This window comes from Pholis gunnellus, assembly GCF_910591455.1.
Source record: "Pholis gunnellus genome assembly, chromosome: 5".
Taxonomy (NCBI): domain Eukaryota; kingdom Metazoa; phylum Chordata; class Actinopteri; order Perciformes; family Pholidae; genus Pholis; species Pholis gunnellus.
The window spans coordinates 10,505,014-10,524,276 of record NC_136531.1 but is presented as its reverse complement, the minus strand read 5'-3'; the positions used below and the strand labels follow the sequence as shown (position 1 = coordinate 10,524,276).

The 19,263-nt window shown below is 41.1% G+C and overlaps 1 protein-coding gene across 3 annotated transcripts; it reads right to left on the bottom strand.

The window, feature by feature from the left end:
- Positions 1-3,466: 3,466 nt before the first annotated feature.
- LOC306696710 (arachidonate 12-lipoxygenase, 12R-type-like) lies at positions 3,467-16,655 on the bottom strand. 3 transcript variants are annotated; one of them, XM_079160386.1, is made up of 16 exons: positions 12,155-16,654; positions 10,310-11,938; positions 9,924-10,101; positions 9,380-9,581; positions 9,143-9,224; positions 8,766-8,888; positions 8,558-8,661; positions 7,859-8,025; positions 7,568-7,711; positions 6,944-7,147; positions 6,663-6,749; positions 6,386-6,555; positions 5,507-5,628; positions 5,276-5,376; positions 4,544-4,714; positions 3,467-4,372 (listed from the first exon to the last, which is right to left on the bottom strand). In XM_079160386.1, exons 3-16 carry the CDS (start codon positions 10,074-10,076, stop codon positions 4,193-4,195), a joined length of 2,010 nt encoding a protein of 669 aa, XP_079016512.1. In that variant the 5' UTR covers positions 10,077-10,101; positions 10,310-11,938; positions 12,155-16,654; the 3' UTR covers positions 3,467-4,192. The 3 variants fall into 3 exon arrangements, with proteins under 3 accessions (XP_079016512.1, XP_079016511.1, XP_079016513.1); XM_079160385.1 differs by having other exon boundaries at positions 10,310-16,654; XM_079160387.1 differs by having other exon boundaries at positions 9,924-16,655.
- Positions 16,656-19,263: the final 2,608 nt, after the last annotated feature.

The following is a 19,263-nucleotide window of genomic DNA, read 5'->3' as shown; positions in this document are numbered from 1 at the left end:
GTGAGAATCAATTAACGCAGTTGAAGGAGCAACTGAGGGAGTTGGAGAGAAAATGTGCAGCACAGCATGCGGCCCTGTCTGTTAGGAATCAGAAAAAGAATGTGATATTTAGAGCAGACTGGGGAGCATTTAGAATGTGGAAATATGAACAGGAGAGAAGGGAGAAACAGAGACTGAAAACTTTTAATTCATTAAAACCCGAAGAAACTAAAAAGGGTGAAAATAATTTTCAACCAAAACCTTTTTATCCTTGTCTTCCTGAGATGCTGAGAACATCTGTGGAACTGGATCTGGACTCCGCTCCTCCCATCCCCCCTCCAGCCTACAATGTGCAGCCCTCTACTCCACCAAGACAATCACACACATCTCCTCCTGCGCTAGCCAACATTCAAGAAAGAGGGCAGCCAGAGTCAACCTCTGACTCCAGCAAGACGACCTTCTCACCTCATATGACCCGCCAAATGGCTCAACAAATAAGGGCAAGGATCAGAGAACAGGAGGAGGCTTCGTTTGATCCTGAGACCCACATGCCAATGGTTGAAGTGGCAGGGGTTCAGGGGCCAATTCTGGACTTCAGACCCTGGTCAGACACAGATGTGGCAGAAGCAATGAGCCACGTCTGCAATCCTAAGGACAATCTCGCCAAATGGGAGACTGACAAACAATTTGTCAGAGAATACCGTCCCTCCATGACCGAGCTGCGACGAATGATGAGTAAATTCCTGACAAATGACTATCACAAAGTCCAGAGTGTGTTTACCTATGAAAGAATGATTTGCCGCCTGAGTAAACCAGATTATGGGCACGCTGGCAATGTGGACTTTAGGAACGCCGTAGATGCGCTCATTGTGACAGTAAAAGAGCAGTTTCCTTTGAGACTAAACCTGTCCTCTATTACCTCCATGAAACAAGAACCGCAAGAAACATGCAGTTCATTTTTGGCATGCCTGACTGCAGCCTTTGACACTCACAGTGGCCTCACCCGACCCCCCCTGATGGGCACACAGGCCCTACAGCCGTACGAAGTCCATCTGAAAGAACATTTCATAAGCAGGATGAGACCAGAACTTGCACAGATGGTGAAAAGATCCCTCAGACACCAGGAGACTGACTGACTGGAGTTTGATTGACAGGCAGCTTCCTACTGCAGTGAAACACGTCCCTCAGATGTGCTTAAATGGGAAGTTCCTTTGTGGAGAATTCAGTCTCTGTCCGTTCTTCGGGGTGAACAGACGCTTTCAAGTTGCTTCAGCTGATAGCAAACCTATGACTTTGTGTTTAATCTTGTGTTGATATTCTGTGTTTTAATGTGGTTTATTCTGTTAAATTGTAGTGCACATTTGAGCTGTTTGAGCTCGTTAGATCTATTTGATTTTGTTTGTTTGTATGCTTTTATAATTTTTCTTTATCTTGTAATAAATACTTAGAAGACAGAAAGCTTAAAGATACTTTTTGATTTCTCATCAAGGAAATACTTTAATTTCCACCACACTTCTCACTCAGCAGCAGTGGTTGGATGGTGTTGAATGCACTGAGGAAGTAAAAAAAAGTGATTCTCACAGAGCCACTGGTTCCATCCAGGTGCGACTGAGTTCATTGCAGCAGGTAGATGATTGCATCGTCCACTCCCACATGAGGCTGGTATGCAAATTGCAAATTGGGTCCTTGAGGATTTCACCTGCGGTCGGAGGTGGGCCAAGACCAGCCTCTCCAGCACGTTCATCACATGTGATGTGAGGGCAACTGGTCGGTAGTCGTTGAGGCCAGACTTCTTTGGTACAGGAACCAGGCATGACGTCTTCCACAGCACCAGGACTTCCTCTTCCTCTCTTCAGGATCCTGGGGCTGATGCCATCAGGTCCCACAGCCTTGCCTTGGTGGAGTCTCTCCAGCTGTCTCCTAACAAGGCCAGTCGTCACAGAGAGGGGGGGAGGGTGGTCATAGCGTCAGTGGTGGAAGTGCCCTTTGATGTTGAGGGCTCTGTGTCCATGCAGCTCACCAGGGGGAGAGGGGGAGGCAGCCGAGGTGTTTGGGAGGTGGGGTGTGTGGAGGAGACAGATGAGGGCTGTGAACTAAACCTATTGAAGAAACAGTTTAGTTTGTTTGTCCTCACCAGGGAGGCTCCAACCTTGATGCCAGTTATCCGCTTCATCCCAGTCTACACCATTATTAGGTGTAGATTTATTTATTTATTTATTTGTTGTTTTTCTCTCTTGTGTTCTCTTGCTCACCAAAAACAAAATAATAATGTTGTAAAATAGATATTCATGCATAGCATAACCAAACCCATATTTAGGAATATCCAGTAGTATTAAATGTATAAAACAAAACATGGTAGGCAGGCCCAAACAAAAATTTCCAGAAGGAGTCCACATGATGGTGCTATAAAGCAAAGGCCATACAGCCAATGGCCTTGTTCAATAAACAAACTGTCCCATCACATGTTTAGCTCTAATATTGAGTATATTTGTAGGTCAGTCTCCCCTGAATAGCAATCAGCATCAGCTTATCTTCAGGGGTATTATGGTAGAAGACAAGGGGAGACATCCAGTACTGCTTCTTCCCATTGATGACATTTGTTTTTACTCCATCTAAATGTTTTTTCTCACACAGTGTAGTCTTTGTCTGAAGGTTTAGATCAAATAGAGTTTTCACATTTTGACAAGATGAAAAATGAAGTGTAACAGGCCAGTCACAAATTAAATATTGTACATACTGACTTTTGGAAGGAACTACTGACAGTGTTTAACCTTTAACTGTTACAAAAACTCTTTGCAATATAACAGACTTTTGCATTTATTTGACAGAGAACCTTGTAGAAATGTTGGACAGACATGAGAAAAGAAACAAAGAAGACTTTGCTAATCACCTCAATGTCAAACCAAGTCTGCTTAGAATCAGACAGTACTTTCAGTTTAACCTCTGGCAGCCTATCAAAACTAGCCATTTCTTCTCTTGTATGTGTGGGGCACAGTAAAAGTATAAACAGAATGATATAATGTAATAGGCAAGTACAGTTCCACAAAACCTGCTACATATCTGAACAGTTGCACCTCGCTGTCAGCGACACAGCGGTAGATGGAAAAGTTGTGGATGACTTCCTCCGGGGACTGTACTTTTACATTGCAGGGAAACCAGGTGTCTTCTGGGAGCAGAGCGAGAGACTTTTTTTGTCATCTCAATCTGCACCAGCTTTCCAAGAGAGGTGGGACAGGACACAGACAATTTTGACTCGTACATGCATATGTTTATATGCACCATGTTTAATTTTATTTCTTTAGCACATAAAGTTTACAGAAAGAAGCTTGATTGAAAGTTTCGTCTGACGATGACATGAAGCTAATACTAGTTATTTCTCACAAAACATATATAGTTATTGTTCTGTAGATCGATTGTCACACAGCAAACAGGCTGACATAGAGAACAAACTGCAAATGAATTAGCAGTGAATGTGTGGCACTGGGTGTTTGAGAAGATAGGGAAATATTAACATATAACTCAAATCCTTTTAATTTAGGGTTAAGAAACCCACATTAATCTATCAAAGATCAAACAGTTTGTCACATGTGCCATAGAGGGATAATACCACATGCTATCCCTCCAAAGACACGGGGTCAGATGAGAATGTTTTAAGCTATATCTTTTACAAAATAAGAGTTCAGTCAGTATTCACTGTTGATGTTTCTTTATTATCATTTCTGTGAGAAATCATGTGAAAAGAGAATTTAGACTGGTATGGAAAGTAATGTGTTAATGTCATTTTATCTGAGTTAGCAATGAAAGTGAAATGTTTGCTATGAGTTATATCTGTTATAGAGTAGCTAACGTAAGTACAGGGGAAGAAAGCCGTCAGTACGCGATGAGCAAAGTGTAATCAGAACAGAGAGCGCTTCTGACCTGACCTGATGTATTTTTATATATTTACAGGTAATTAAATGTGTTGAACTAGAGTGAGCTTCGTGTCATTCTTGGTCCTGTAACAAATGGCTACAACACAACACATTATGCTGTAGAGTTGTCCCAGAAAAAAATAACAGATAAAATCATTGTTGTGTTGAAAAAGCAAAAGCAAATTTAAGATGTGGCTTATTTAAAGCAGGACATTTTTACCTCAGTTAAATCAATCAGCATACAACAATCACATGCAGTGTTGAATTTGACCAACATCTGTGTAGGTCACACCTTCTGATATTCAAAGGGCCACACTATTTTCTACCACCTTTGGATCCAGGTATGTGTATGGGACCTCCAGATCCACGTTTCTGACTGTGATGGCCTCACTTAATTCATGAAGGTCTCTTTGAAAATCCTCGATCAGCTTGCGGGGCTTCTTCTCACTAAAATGCTCCAGTGGGTACTGGCCAAGATAGACCTGATGACATTAATGATACATTTAAAAAAAAAAAATGTTTAGAATGTTTTAAAACAGACTTTTGGCAATATACAGTAATGTACAGTTTCAGTTGGCGGGACTCAAATGACCTAAACTTAAAACAACTTGAACATGAATTTAATTTATGTGATTAAAGACTTGGACACTTACAGAGTCAGTGGACTGCCTGCTGAGTAGGTACACGGTGGACATTCCATTAACCGTTGTGTTGACAGCAGGGAATGTCTTCAGCATCGTGGTCTCACTTGTTGTCCCCTTTGTGGTTGGTGGAGGACGTTGTAGGGTGAAGGGAGTGTTGGGCATCCAGCCACTGTAGTCAAACTGTGACGAATGAATGATTGACAGATGACTGATTAATACAGTTTGAAGCTACGCCATGTGTCAGTCTGTCTACTACTTTGGTCCACACTGAAATATTGGATTGGAACAAAGACATTCATGGTCCCCAGAGGATGAATCCTAATGACTTTGGTGATCCACTGATTTTTCCTCTAGTGCCGACATGAGGAGATCATTCTTGGCTTTCAGAGGAATATCTTGAGAACATTAAATTTGGTTCAGACATTCATTTTTACCTTTAGTGACATTCCTACCAGCCTCAGCTGTACTTTGTGTTTTGTGCTGATTAGAAAAATCTTGCTGAGGCTCGCATGTTAACATGGTAAACAAAGATTGTGAGAAAGTCAGCATGTTAGCGTTGCCATTGTAAGTGTGTTAGCATTTGTTGTTTATAGCTCAAAGCATCACCGTGCCAAAGTGCAGCCTCACAGTCCTGCTAGCATGGCTGTAGACTCTTGTTTATGTTAGACTTGCTAACAGTAAAATCCTCATGAACCCATTCCACAAAAAGAGCATTATTATAACTGAATTAAAAGACCTCACCTGTCCAGCGTTCACAGCCGAGTGCTGTCCTGAGCAAGTGAAGATCACCATGGTGACAAACTTGACCAACTCAGCCACGGTGGTGAAGCTCTCTGGAATTCCTGAGGATTAGAGGAAATAAACTGCATTTAAGAAAATGTAAGTTTGATTTCTGTTTGCATTAAGATCATATAATGGTTCATAAATGTGCACATTCATCATCATTAAGATTGATCTTGTCTTTAAGCCCACCTGTGCCGGGTTGGGTCAGGAATCCATGTTTATAAATGTCTGAAATCCACATCTGCAGTTCAGAGTCTTTCTGGACCTCAGAGTCATAGATGTAGTAGAAGCTCAGCACTCCCTGAACAAACCTTTGACAAATGTGGATAACTTCAGTTAAAAACATTCCCAGTTGAATTAGGCATTGTTTTTAATACACACTGCAGTAGTAAGACAATTTAAGGCCATCTCTTTAGAATAATCAGTTCTGTTCTTTTTAAGAATTTGCTGCGATAGCTTATTCAACACAGTAGATCAAACATTTTAAAGAAATAGTGTAACATTTTCTGAAACTTGCCCATTGTCTCTCTTGTTGTGAGTGAGATGAGAATATCAATATCACTCTATTTGTGCGTTAAGTATAGCTCTACAACCTGGTGGCAATTAGCTTAGCTTATATATTAGTTACATGCCACATTTTATTCTTGGTAAATAGTTGCCAGGTGCAGAGACTTCCTGGAGTCTTCTGGTTCTGTGGCAACCTCACAGTGACGACAAATAACCAGGATTAAACAAACAATATCAAATGTCAATTAAGGTGCTTTACAGGCATTGGGGGGCCCATGTTTTATATTTTGAGAGATCTTCCAGTCTTTTTGCTGAGCAAGGATAATCACCGCTTCACTGTAGCTTCATACTTACCACACAATAAAGTAAATTGCATTAACATGGAATAACTGAATAAAATTATGCAGCAAAGAAACTGTTTGTAAAGGGCAAAATAAGATGTTGCAGCTTAACTGAACCTTTATGAAAAACCAACTGAGTGACATAAGAGAATTAAAGCTAGCTAGTAGAGAGAGCAGGATTTAGAGCTCTTGTTTTCCAATACCAGGACACCTGTACTACCTGTGGATGATCTCCCAAAGCTTGAGTCCATCATCCCTGTAGTAGAAGTTCGGTACATCCTCCAGCCCACGGTCAGCAATGTCGTCTGGAATGCAGAGGGAGCGGTAGGTCACTGAGGACAGTGATCTCTTCAGGATTGTCCTAAGAGCCTTTCCACCTGAAGCTGCAAACTAGGAGACATTCAAATATGTAAGGATTATAGTTAGAGATAAATAATGTACATGATATTGAACATATATAAATTGTTTTAGGTATTTTGGAGTTTGTCTTTTCGTACCTTAGCGAAAACTCCAGTCTTAGATATTAGAAGACCTCGAGCCAAGTTGTTGATCTGTAGAGTGTAGCGAGTGTGAGGTACAAGGAGCTGAGGGAAAGAGGAAAACTCTGTTAACTTCAAAGCACACATCTTGATGCTTCTATGCCATTCAGCAGTGTCACATTTTTGAAAATGTATACACACTAAAACATTATGATTCATCAACTTTGGAAGACACAAAAATCAGCAACTTGAATAAATTACAACTCCAGTAAAAGTTCAGTATTCTCCCTTTCAGTTACCTTGTACAGCGGATGCACCATGGGCACGTTGCGCAGCAGTGACACTGCAAAAACTTCAGCCATGAAATGAGTGCGCAGCAGGTGAACGTTGAGTTGATGCTCGTTGAAATCTGCACTTCTCACAAAAATCTTGGCCGTCAACCAGTCGTACTCAGAGTCAGTAGGACAGAAGATGGGATTATCATCTGCTGGAGTCTGCTTCAGCTGCAGAAGGAAGGGAGGTGTGGTTAATTTAATCCATTCAATATATTACCAGCAGTGGTCAATACCGTTAGATACTCTGTTGATCTATAAGAGCAAATTTATAATTTCTTTGAATCCCATGTCAGAGCACAGGGTCAACTTGAGAACAAAAGCCCGACTTCAATGATCTAATCCCTAAATTCTCATGTTTTTGGCCAAGGGAAAAGGGAGGCGATCTGGCAATTGCAATGAAAATACTTCATATAATGTTTATTTCTCTGATCCACATTATTCATACATGTTTTCATTCTATTTGTGTAATTTAACTAAATTTCTGTCTGTATTTCTTTCTTCTCTGTACATATGACATCTATAGTATTGCATGTCTGTCCATCCTGGAAAAGTCATCACCACAATAAACTATTTTAGTGGTAATCTCACCTGAATAGCAATTGGCATCAGCTGATCATCAGGTGTCTTGTGAAGCAGGACGAGGGGAGCCATCAAGTACTGCTTCTTCCCGTTGACGACGTTTGCTTTCAAACCATCCAAACGCTTGTAGTCACACAGGAATATGTTTCCTTTCTGTTTAAAATTGTATTCACATGCATACAGTGTGAATCTTAATCATACTAAGTGAACGTAACTGAATGTAAGTGCAACACGCTTTTTCAAATTGAACATGTCATGGAGCAAAATATGACAAAGATCAATCAAAGTTAAGACATTCACCTTCATTTCATCTGCCAAGGTATGCTGACCACTGAGGGAGACCATGTCATCAGTGACAGGAAAGTTGTTGGGCAGGACTGAACAACGTTGGATCAACATGGGGTTGACACCATTTAGAAACTGGTAGCCAAAGAAAGTGTCCTCCTTCCAATGTTCCTGGACATATTCTAGAAAGAAATGTTGAACTTCATTGAGTTATACATGCTGCTTGCGGGAGGGCGACTGTGTGAGCGCGCGGATCGGGGAGGAACTCCACCGTGCGCGATACAGGGAGCAGAGGATAATTGTAAATTGTATCAAGTCTGACTTTTACATTTTTTCTTTTTTAAACTTTTTTAAACTTTTTTTGCTGGCGGATTCGCAGGCCACATAAAATGACGTGGCGGGCCGGGAATTTGAGACCCCTGCTCTACATTGTATGTGAAACTGGAAAATGGGAAAAAATGTGTTGCACAGACTGCAGTCCCAGACATGGTTGGACACTGTTTATAGTTGCTTCAAAGTCAAAGTCTTGATTGTATGCAATTAAATACGGTTAAACGATTCCTTCTGTGACATTTTTTCCCTATTTATTAAGTTAAGTAATACAAAACAATTACATCATGTTTTAGGTAGCATCATGAATATCCGAATGAACATAGTTGAATGTACTATCATGCTTACAGTAAAAAGTATTTCATTAAACTACCATGAAAGTACCTAATATGTTAGTTAGTTTGGAGCAGGACACCCGATGGAGAGTCTCCATATCAGGCCAGTTCTCTGTGGAGTCAGAAAGTCCGCTCAGTCCCAGCTCAGACAGCCTAGAAAATAAAAGCATAAATTAACTTTATTATTATGCCTTGAATCATTTTCATAGGCAGGTACAGTTACATAGATAGATATCTGACAGAATTGAAGACCTCACCCAGTGACTGCAGTGAAAAGAAACTCTGTTGTCTTGGTGAAGGAGAAGCGGACCTCACAAGGCAGATCAAGAGGGCCCTCTGACCTGATGGAGTAGGGTATTCCCTCTAAATACTCATCCCAACTGGTAAATAGAGAAGAGCTGAGTAATGAGGAACTTTGCACAGATACCAGTGTATAAGCAGTTTTAATTTAATATGTAAGCATAATATACTTAACTTGAGTTCAATATTGCAATTTTGAAAAATACATTTCAATAAACCCTGGCAGGTGTAACAATGTCATATGGTGGTTAATTTTCATCCAAAAGGGCGTAGATGAATGTTAGTTTTGGGGTGTTTAATAAAGTTAAAAAGTGTTTACGCTCTGATTGCTCACCGATAGTCTTCCTCTCGCTCCATCAGCTCCTGATCCCGACTGTACTTTCCAAGAGGATGGGCGTCGTCAAAGACTCTCAGAGCTTGAAGAAAGAAATAACAACAAGGTTATAAATTATTGATAAATACAGCGAGTTGGTTCCTCCAGCCTCCTTATAGACCACCATTTCCTTCTTTTATGTCTTCTGTGGTCAGTGAACAGCGTACATGACGTCTGACAAGTGTAATTCACACAAACCTGTTGCCTCTCTGAAGCGGTGTACCTCACTGTCAGTGATCCAGCGGTAGATGGGAAAGTTGTAGGTGTCACCCTCAGGGGATTTCACTTCCACCTTGGCAGGGAACCAATTGTCTTCTAAGTAGACGAAGAGAGGCTGTTTATCTAGCTCAACCAGGATCAGTTTTCCAATGGAGAAGGGGCAGGACACAGTAACACACACCTGGAGTAATGACAGAAATGGGTTGCATATTTGATAACCAAGAAGTGAACTGTAACATGTCAATAGTTAGCATACAATACTGAATGTAGAAGGATGGAGAATATAACATTTATACAATGCATAAATATAATATTTATTTGGAGCTCATTATGTGGACTTTATTTGTTGCTTTGGTCACCTTTGAGGCCGTAAGTTAAAGAGTTACAGAGCAGCACATATCCTGTTGCTGTACAGTCTGAGTTGACGAGGGTTTACATCAGCTTCTCTGAATTGATATTCAATTCAATAATCTGAAGTTGAAGAAGAGTGTTATAGATTTAGAGAACGATATTTCAGACTTACTGTTCCACTGTAGAAGGACAAAGGCCATTTGAGGCTAGTGAGCCAGGTGCGGTCGCTCTCTCCTTTTGTGCCCACCAGCTTAATATAGACATTGTTAAAAGTGCCGGCAAAGGCGAGATCGCCAGTGGCCACGGTCACTATATAATCCACCATTTTCACACTGGCAAGCAGAGGAATCCTGGTGGGGAGAGAAAAATAATAACCATTCTAAGTACTGATCAGGTTAACTGTTACCGGATGAACCTTAGTGCAAAGAAACTTTATCATACTGGAATCACAATTAAAATGGCATTAGCAAAAGATATAAGAACTAACATCAAATGTTTTCCTTCCTTACCAATCTATTACAGTCTAATTTTTGAAATAATTAAACAGTCATCTCTTACCTGTTTAAGAGCTCCTTTGATGAACTCCTCTCTTCATGTCTTGAAGTATTCAACACTGATTTCTCATTTTATACACACAGTTTTCTAGGAGTGTCACGTCAGTATAACGAGTAAATAATTACTTCTGGTGATGGAATGTTGGACATGTATGAACATGAAGATGAGGCAATGCTGTTGTCTAATGCTGCATTCACAACAATTTGCGTCGCATTTGGTGTGAACGCAGCATTAGAAAATTACCATTCCACTTATCTGCCCCACTTGTATTTTTGACACTTTTTACAACGTTGTCTTTATTGAAATGTGTCGAATAAAGTGATACAGAGACTGTCACCGTGGCTCTCTGGGTAGAGAGGGTCGTCCGGTAACCGCAGACCTTGCGGTTCGATCCTTGGCTGAGATGTGTCCCTGAGCAAGACACTGAACCCCTGTGGGCTGCCCCACAGGGATGGGTTAAAATGCAGAGAACACATTTCCCCACTGCGGGACTAATAAGAGATTGTCCTTTCCTTTCCTCTGGAATGACATTCCTGCTCACATCATACAGTTCAGTCATTGTGCAATCATTACCTGTCGGAGCCATATTCCAACAGATAAAACACACCTTGGTTACATTCCATTCTCAAACCATGAGTCATATTCTAAAGATAATAATATGTTGTCAACCTCCACAACCTATATTTAATATCATGAAACTAAACCTCTAAACTCGTAGTACAAAAGCTTCCTTGCTCCACAGCTCATGTGTGAATTGATATTTTTCCAAATACAGTGTCAAAACAGATAAAACACACCTTAGTTACCTTTAATTCCATTCCCACACTCTACCTCTGAATTTCTGCCATATGACCTGAAGCTATCTTGGTCCACCGCCAGTGATGTTTGGATCTCACTCCTTGTGTTTCCTTTCTCCTATCTGTGTGAATAGTGGGCTTGATTTTTGCCTCGTGTGTTTGTGTAGTCTTTCTTCTTCCAGAGGAGTGAACTACGAAGCGAGCTTGTTGGCGTAGTGAGCTATGTTGAGGCTAAAGGCAAAGTTTTAAATGTCAGGATGGTGGCTTTCTTTTAACCATGCTTGATCACAATGGTAACTTATGCTGCACGACTAACCTGCTCCGTTGTAGCCTATGATCAGTGTTTCGCATTGAGATCGTCGATAAAAGGTTTCTTGCACTATTGAACCTTCTTTTGCCTCGTACCAGTTGCCACGATCCTTCCATCTGGTCATTGTGCAATTGTTACCTGGAGGAGCCATATTCCAATATTCCCAGATGTCCCCAACTCTTCCCGAAGTGGGAGTTGAAGACCTTGTAGCCAGATGTTCCCAGTTCACCCTCGTTACACATTTGGGTTTACCAGGTCTGTCCGGCAGCCTCCCCGCCATCTGATCCAATTCACCACAAGGTGGTGATCAGTTCTGCTCCTCTCTTCATCGGAGTGTCCAAGGCAACGTACAGGTTGCCAGTAATGCAATTATATATAAGTAATCAATTATTAGCTGTCTGAGTCATGTTCAAACAAAGGTTTTTTGTACCTGTTTCCATTAATTAACCTTTCATCAGCTCAGTCATTGTGCAATCATTACCAGTCGGAGCAATATTCCAAACAGATAAAACACACCTTGGTTACCTTTATTTGAATTCTCACGCTCAAACCATGAGTCATATTCCAAAGAAAATAATATAATATATTGTCAAACCTTCACAACGTTTGATTAATATCATGAAACTAAACCTCTAAACTCCTGCCAAATGAAGCACAAAAGCTTCCTTGCTCCACAGCTCATGTGTGAATTGATATTTCTCCAAATACCGTGCCAAAACAGATAAAACACACCTTGGTTACCTTTAATTCCATTCCCACACTCTACCTCTGAATTTCTGCCATATGACCTGAAGCTATCTTGGTCCACCGCCAGTGATGTTTGGATCTCACTCCTTGTGTTTCCTTTCTCCTATCTGTGTGAATAGTGGGCTTGAGTTTTGCCTCGTGTGTTTGTGTAGTCTTTCTTCTTCCAGAGGAGTGAACTACGAAGCGAGCTTGTTGGCGTAGTGAGCTATGTTGAGGCTAAAGGCAAAGATTTAAATGTCAGGATGGTGGCTTTCTTTTAACCATGCTAGATCACAATGGTAACTTATGCTGCACGACTAACCTGCTCTGTTGTATGATCAGTGTTTCACATTGAGATCGTTGATAAAATGTTTCTTGCACTATTGAACATTCTTTTGGAAACAATTGCCAAGTAAATTTGTAATGCCACTGAAAGAAGGTATGAAATCATGGTAGTGCATGCATCATGTTTGTATTTTGCCACAGGAACCGACACACACTCAGGTATTGATCAAATAACCTGTGAAACACATGACGCTACACTCACAAGTCCCTCTCGGGTAGGGGAACCTTGGATTTAATTTTATGTCGAGAAGATGAGGTAAGAAAGGCACAGGTTAATAACGAAACTGTGGCAGCAGTGTTGTTTGATGTAGAAAAGGCTTATGATATGCTATGGAGGGAAGGTCTGTAGATAAAAATGCATTTAATGGGAATCAGGGGGAAACTGTTTAATTGGATAATGGGCTTTTTAAATAAAAGAACTATCCAGGTAAAAGTAGGAGCTGAAAGGTCAAGGAAATAAGAGGTAGAAAATGGGACTCCACAAGGGAGTGTGGTAAGTCCTATATTATTCTCAATTGCAATAAATTACATCTTTGGAATGGTGTCACCAGATAGGGGCAGGTCATTATTTACAGATAATGGAGCCTTATGGAAAAAAGGAAGAAACTTGGAACATATTGTTTAAAAACTCCAAGAAGGGATAAAACAAGTTGAAATATGGGGGAAGAAATGGGGATCTGAAAAAACGAAAGTAATGTTCTTTAGGAGACGGAGAACTAGGGGAAACCTTCAGCTGAATCTGTATGGAAACAAGTTAGAAATAGTAGAGTCATTTCGGTTTTTAGGAGTACACTTTGACATTAGATTAACATGGAAAGACCACATTAAAAATGTTAGGGATGAGTGTAAAAAAGTTATACATGTAATGAGATGTCTGGTAGGGTTGGAATGGGGAGCAGAAGTTGCATCCCTGATACACATTTACAAAGCTCTAATTAAATCCAGATTAGATTATAGTAGTATAGCATATGGTTCAGAATCAGGAACCACGCTTCAACAGCTAGATGTTATCCAGACCAGGGCCCTCAGAGTTTGTATAGGTGCAGTAAGAACATCACCTGTGTACGCCATCCAAGTAGAGACAGGAGAAATGCCATTGTGTCTTCGCAGAAAACAACTGTTGGTTAATTATTTGATAAATCTGAGAGGTCATGAAGATAATCATCCAACTAAAAAAGTATTACAGGCATGTTGGTAAGACAAAGTACCAAAGACAAGTTTTGGCTGGATAGGAGAAGCAACAGCAAGAAGCCTAGGAGTCTCTGATATAGAGCTTTGCCTTTAGTCATTTGGCCAATAACTGTGTGGTTGCTTAAAGAACCAGAGGTGGACATGGAGTTGCTGCAAATGAAGGCAAGACAAAAAAAATACTAATTTAGTGAGTGAGTTCTACGAGTACTGTAGCGTGAACGGATCCCGCCCCGGGGAAAGCGGGACAGGCTTGCACACCTAACACGGTGGTTACTCCTTAGGGTTGTCCTTCCCGCGTGAGTTAGTTTCCTCACGGGGGTATCAGAACAATACCATAGGCCTTTTATCTCACCCCGTAGCTGAATCGTTAGGATTTCTGATTAATTGTCTTCCTGAGAGTCTTGTACGGCTACGTCCTACGGCGCTCTCAGTAGCACCCAGTATGAATAGTTATGTAGAACGTCTGTACTTTACTATTGCCTATTGTGAACATTTCACCATTTTATGACTAACACTGCCAAGTCTTCACCCAGGGTACTCACCTTTAAGTTCCTCTGGTAGAGTCAGTCGTCACATCTGTATCACACGGATGAGGGACAGGGGAAGAGGTTCAAACTGTTCTAAAAAACCGGTCTCTAGTTTGGGTCCAGTCACTTACAAATGGTAAGGCTGTGGTTTTATTAAAGTTTTTCCAAAGCAATCACATAGAACAATTTAAATTCAATGAAACACTCTCAGTGCTGCTCAAATTAATGCTGACAAACCTGCTTGTTCTCAGGGTCTCTCAGTCAGCTCTCGTGTGGTTTTTTCTTGTTTCTTCTTTTTCATGCTGTCTTCTCTCCCATCTCTGAATGGGACAGCAGGAGGGTGTTCTACTTCCCGCTCAGGGGGCAAGACCCCTAAGGGTCTATTAAAGAAGTCTCTCCCTTTAAACCGGGGTGTCTAATTTGTATTAAAGAAATATATCCCGTCTCTAGAGATGGGGGAAAAAGCTGAATCTCAGTTTTTCTGTTTCTTTTTTGCATTGACTCCATGTCTGCACTCGTTAGTCTGAAGTCAGGTATGTCCAATACTCGACAAGATCTATTAAAAATAATGTAAATTGACTCTAGAGCAGAGGTCTTCAACAGAGGGTCCAGAGGTACTGCAGGGGGTCCGCGAAATTTTTGGTTGATTAGTCAATTATTATTATTTTTTTAAACATGAATCTGTCCATTATTTTAATAGTTCAGTATTGTATGCAAGATAACAGGTATGTTTATGCATGGCAGTGGATGCATCACTAATTTTTCGTTTCCACATTTATGTTTAAAATTATAACGTCTATTTGAATAGCTTGTATGCATTATGCAATTTACAGACAATGTTGATATTGGCATTGGTATCAGCTGACAAGGTATGTTTCTAAATGGCAGTGGTACGGCCGCCCTACTCACTGTACCTTCACATGTTTAAAATAAAAACATGAATATATGAACCTGCGTATTATTTGAATAGCTTAGTATTGAATGCACAATAAAGAGGTATGTTTATGCATGGCACTAGGCCCAGTTTAATATAAAACACAATTTTATACAATATATATAGTCGGGGGTCCCTGCTCCATCTCTCTATCAGTTTTGGGGTCCTTTGCCTGAAAAACGTTGAAGACCCCCGATCTAGAGCAATAGAACGAGGCACTGAAGTTATATTTAGATGGATACCGGCCAATATAGGTATCAGAGGAAATGAAAAAGTGGACAAACTAGCCAAACAAGCACTAAAGGAAAACAAAGTAGACATCTGTATCAAATTATCCAAAGCAGAGGGAAAGGGCTTCATCAGGAAAAATATCAACAGCAACAACATTGGGACCAGGAGACGAGGGGGAGACACCTACATTCAATTCAGAGTAAAGTGAGCAGTGTATGATAAAGGGGAGGAAACAGGAGAGAAGAGGTTACAATATCAAGATTAAGAATAGGGCACAGCAACCTACGCAGCACACTACACATGATAGGGAACTATCCAACCGGTCTCTGTGAGCACTGCCAGGCACCAGAAACTGTACATGTTGCCATCACCTGTATTAGACGTAGTTCAGAAAGGAGGGGCATGCTGGGAGAAATGCAAAGACTAGAGATGAGAGGAAGAGAGCTGAATAAAATGACATAATCCTTTATTAGTCCCGCAGTGGGGAAATTTACAGGATCACAGCAGCAAAGTGGACAGTGCAAACAAGGTACATGGTAAAAAAGAAAGAAAAGCAGCAAGTATTATAAATAAGTAATACACAGTAAAGAATATCAACTAAGTACAAAAATCCACAATAACTAAATAAAACTAAAAAGTATACTCTAAATATTAGAGTGGGGATCTAGTAATCTGGGAAGAAGGTGCTTCATAAACTTTTTGCGAGCAACGGGACTGATGGGGAACGTTTAATAGTTGGGAACATAGAAACTGAATGAAACGGGAAGATGGCAGTAATGCAACAAAAAGGATGCAAGCTGCCGTTAAACACCACAGAAGAAGAAGAAGAAGAACAAGTCGCCCCTCTCGGTATTTACCTGCGCGCTGAGCTCGTCCGTCTTATTTGCCAAAGACCTCACGTTCCCCATTACAATTGCCGGTACCGAGGGTTTGTACTTCCCCCTCGTTGCCCTCCGCTTAACGCCAGACCTGCAGCCCCGGCGTCTTCTCCGCAGTTCCCCCGGGATTTCAAGCCTTGCGCCGGGCAGCAGCTGTGGATCACTCAGCGCGATCAGCTGATCGCGGTAGTAAACAATGGCTCCAGTCATCGTGAGTGGCTCTCCGTTACAAAGATGGAGAAAAGTAACAGAGAAGCCACGAGGAAAGTTGAGAAAAAGTTACGGTCCGTTGTCTGACCGTCACTTAAACCAAACGTTAAAGAAAAAAACAATAGAAGAGAGGAAACAAGTGAAAAAAATACTAAAATTAAACACACACGGGGGAGCTGTTGCAACAGGCTGCCAGTAGCGATGCGACCTTTCGTGTCGAGGCTTCGAAGTTTGTGTCGAGTAATCCAGGAAGGATTTTGTGAAGCGCGTATCGAGGCTTGTGTTGATGATTTATGTCGTGACGTTCGAAGCTCCTGCGAGCCGGCTGTACCACGTGACTGATTCAGGAAATGGTTCACGGGTCTGGCGTGCGATTCGAGATATAAGGGGCAGCGAAACGCAATGCATCCCCTGTCACATTTTGTGGACTTGGGACTTAATAATCGCCCCGGTCTCTGAACACATGAGACACACTGGTTTTAAACTGTCCGTAGGAAGAATTAACCTACGAGTCTGTCCATTCTTTCTGGTCTCGCGACCACTTTTCTCTTTTTGGAGAACGCCATTTGAAATAACGTCTCTGACTCACGTAATTCTCTTACTCTTCGTTCTGTTTCCTCATCTCTTCCCCAGTCTGTGTAAATCCCACCCAAGTCGGGAAACTCGGAATACACATATTTGATTGGCATCACATGATGTGATTTACAACTGTTGGGATCTGACCATGTGCTTTGAAACAAAGGGCCCTGGCCTGCCTAGTTTGCAGAGAAATCTGCAGCCTGATCTGAGTTTCAGATAAGAGCAAGCTCCAAGGAATGTTTGGATGCGAAAGCAATAAAACATCAACACTGCGACCCCATTGGTCAAGGCCCACTGACACCCCAGGAACCCCTGTGGCTCAGCCACCAAACTACAAAACCCCTGAGCACCCCTAAATGCATTGCTCTGACCGCGTCAAGGAAAGGAAGCACGAACACAATGTTGCTGTTTTAAAAGAAAGCCTGGGTCTTCAGTTTACATTTGCTGGACTAATAGAGACTGTTTGTTTTGTTTCTGGAAAGGAAACAGACAAATTTGCCTGCAGAAGTGAAGAAAACGGATTCTTTAGAGAAAGAGGAAAACACTTCTCTTTCCAACCAAGTCGCCCGATGCTCGGTGCCAGCCGCTGATAATTTGTTTTGGAATTTAGCTGAATGCGCTGACCATGTTTAATGCTGAACTTGCAGTGGCAGTTGACTACATTAACTCAAAAACACTGGATGGCTTAAGTGAAGACAAGTAATGTGGAGCTAGTGTGTAATTTATGTCAAGAGAAACACAAAAGATAAGCTTTAAAATCACACGACTGTATTGCTGTGCAAACCACAGCAGAATGAGTGTGTAGTCTAGTATATCTCACCTTGAATGACGTGAGAGTTGTCCTTTAGGAAAAAGTTGTAGAAGTACTTGGGGATGAAGGCAGACATGCAGGCATATGCCAGGGCTGTAAAAAGGACAAGATAAATATGAAAAGAAGCCAAAAAACTAAAAAAGAAAAGTAGAAATTAAAACCTTTATTATTCATTATTAAAGTTTAAGTAGAGGAACGGGGCACACAGTGAATCCAAACCTGAAATGATGGGAAGAAAACAGTTTATAATACAAGTTTGCCATCACATGGTTGTAACTGAGGTCAAGGAAGGGAATTTACAAGATGTGACATGACCACCATCTAGCGTCCGGGCATGTGTAGTACAATAAAGAATAACACAAACAAAGGAGGAGGGGGGTTGGCGGATGCAACAGAGGGTAAAACAAAAAGAATAACGAGAAACAAAGGAAACATCCAGTGAGACGGCTAAAGAAATTGATGGAAGAGTGTCTAACCCTGCCAGGAGACCAGGTCAGGGTGGGAGACCACCCAGGCTTTCAACACACGCCTGAACTTGATGTGGCCCTGAGGAGACGACAGCAGCTCATCCAGATTACCGAAGTTCCGTTTGGTAGCCCTCAGCGCAGCCAGCAGCAGCGAACAACAACAACAACAACGACAACAAACAATATACAAGATAAAAGTACACAAAAGGAATAATAACATTAATAATAACATTCCCTAAAAAAATCTAACTGGTTCAACAGCTCAGTGTAGAAACATCTGTCATAGTTTTTCATTCATTTGTCAGCTTTGTTGAATTATTAGGTTTTAACATTGTCAACTCCATATTATAAATGAATACATAATATTATCTAAAAAAAGATATTCTATGAAAAGTGATGCTATTGCTCACATTTCTGTCATTAAGTGATGTATATTCAGGTGTTCCTAAGAATACGCATAGCTGTTTGACATTTATTACATATTTTCATCCAGATGTTATTGAGAGTCATGTGCCATCATTCCTCTTTTCAATCTGCAAAAGGATATTACACAGAGACACTTGATAGAACACAAAGGCCTTTGGATTAGGATAAAAGTCCAACGATCCGTTACAGTTTCTAAACCAGGAAGCTATTTTGATGCCCCAAAAGCTGGTTTCTATGAAAAAGCAATGGGCCCTTATGCATTAATGTTACGGTCAATTACCTTTTTTTATGATTTGACTAACAGCAAACAGATACAAGTGAGACGTTGACCCTGAACAGACATGCACACAGCTCAGTGCCAACAGTTGAAGAGTTCCAGAGCGCTAATGGACCTTTCGCTGTGATGAATGAGGAGAACAAGACGTACCCTATGGGGAAATCTACATCAGCCCCATGATCAGTCATGTGATAAAGGCCAAACTTTGCCAGCTTGACATTCCCCTATGAAGAAAAGTATATTACAGT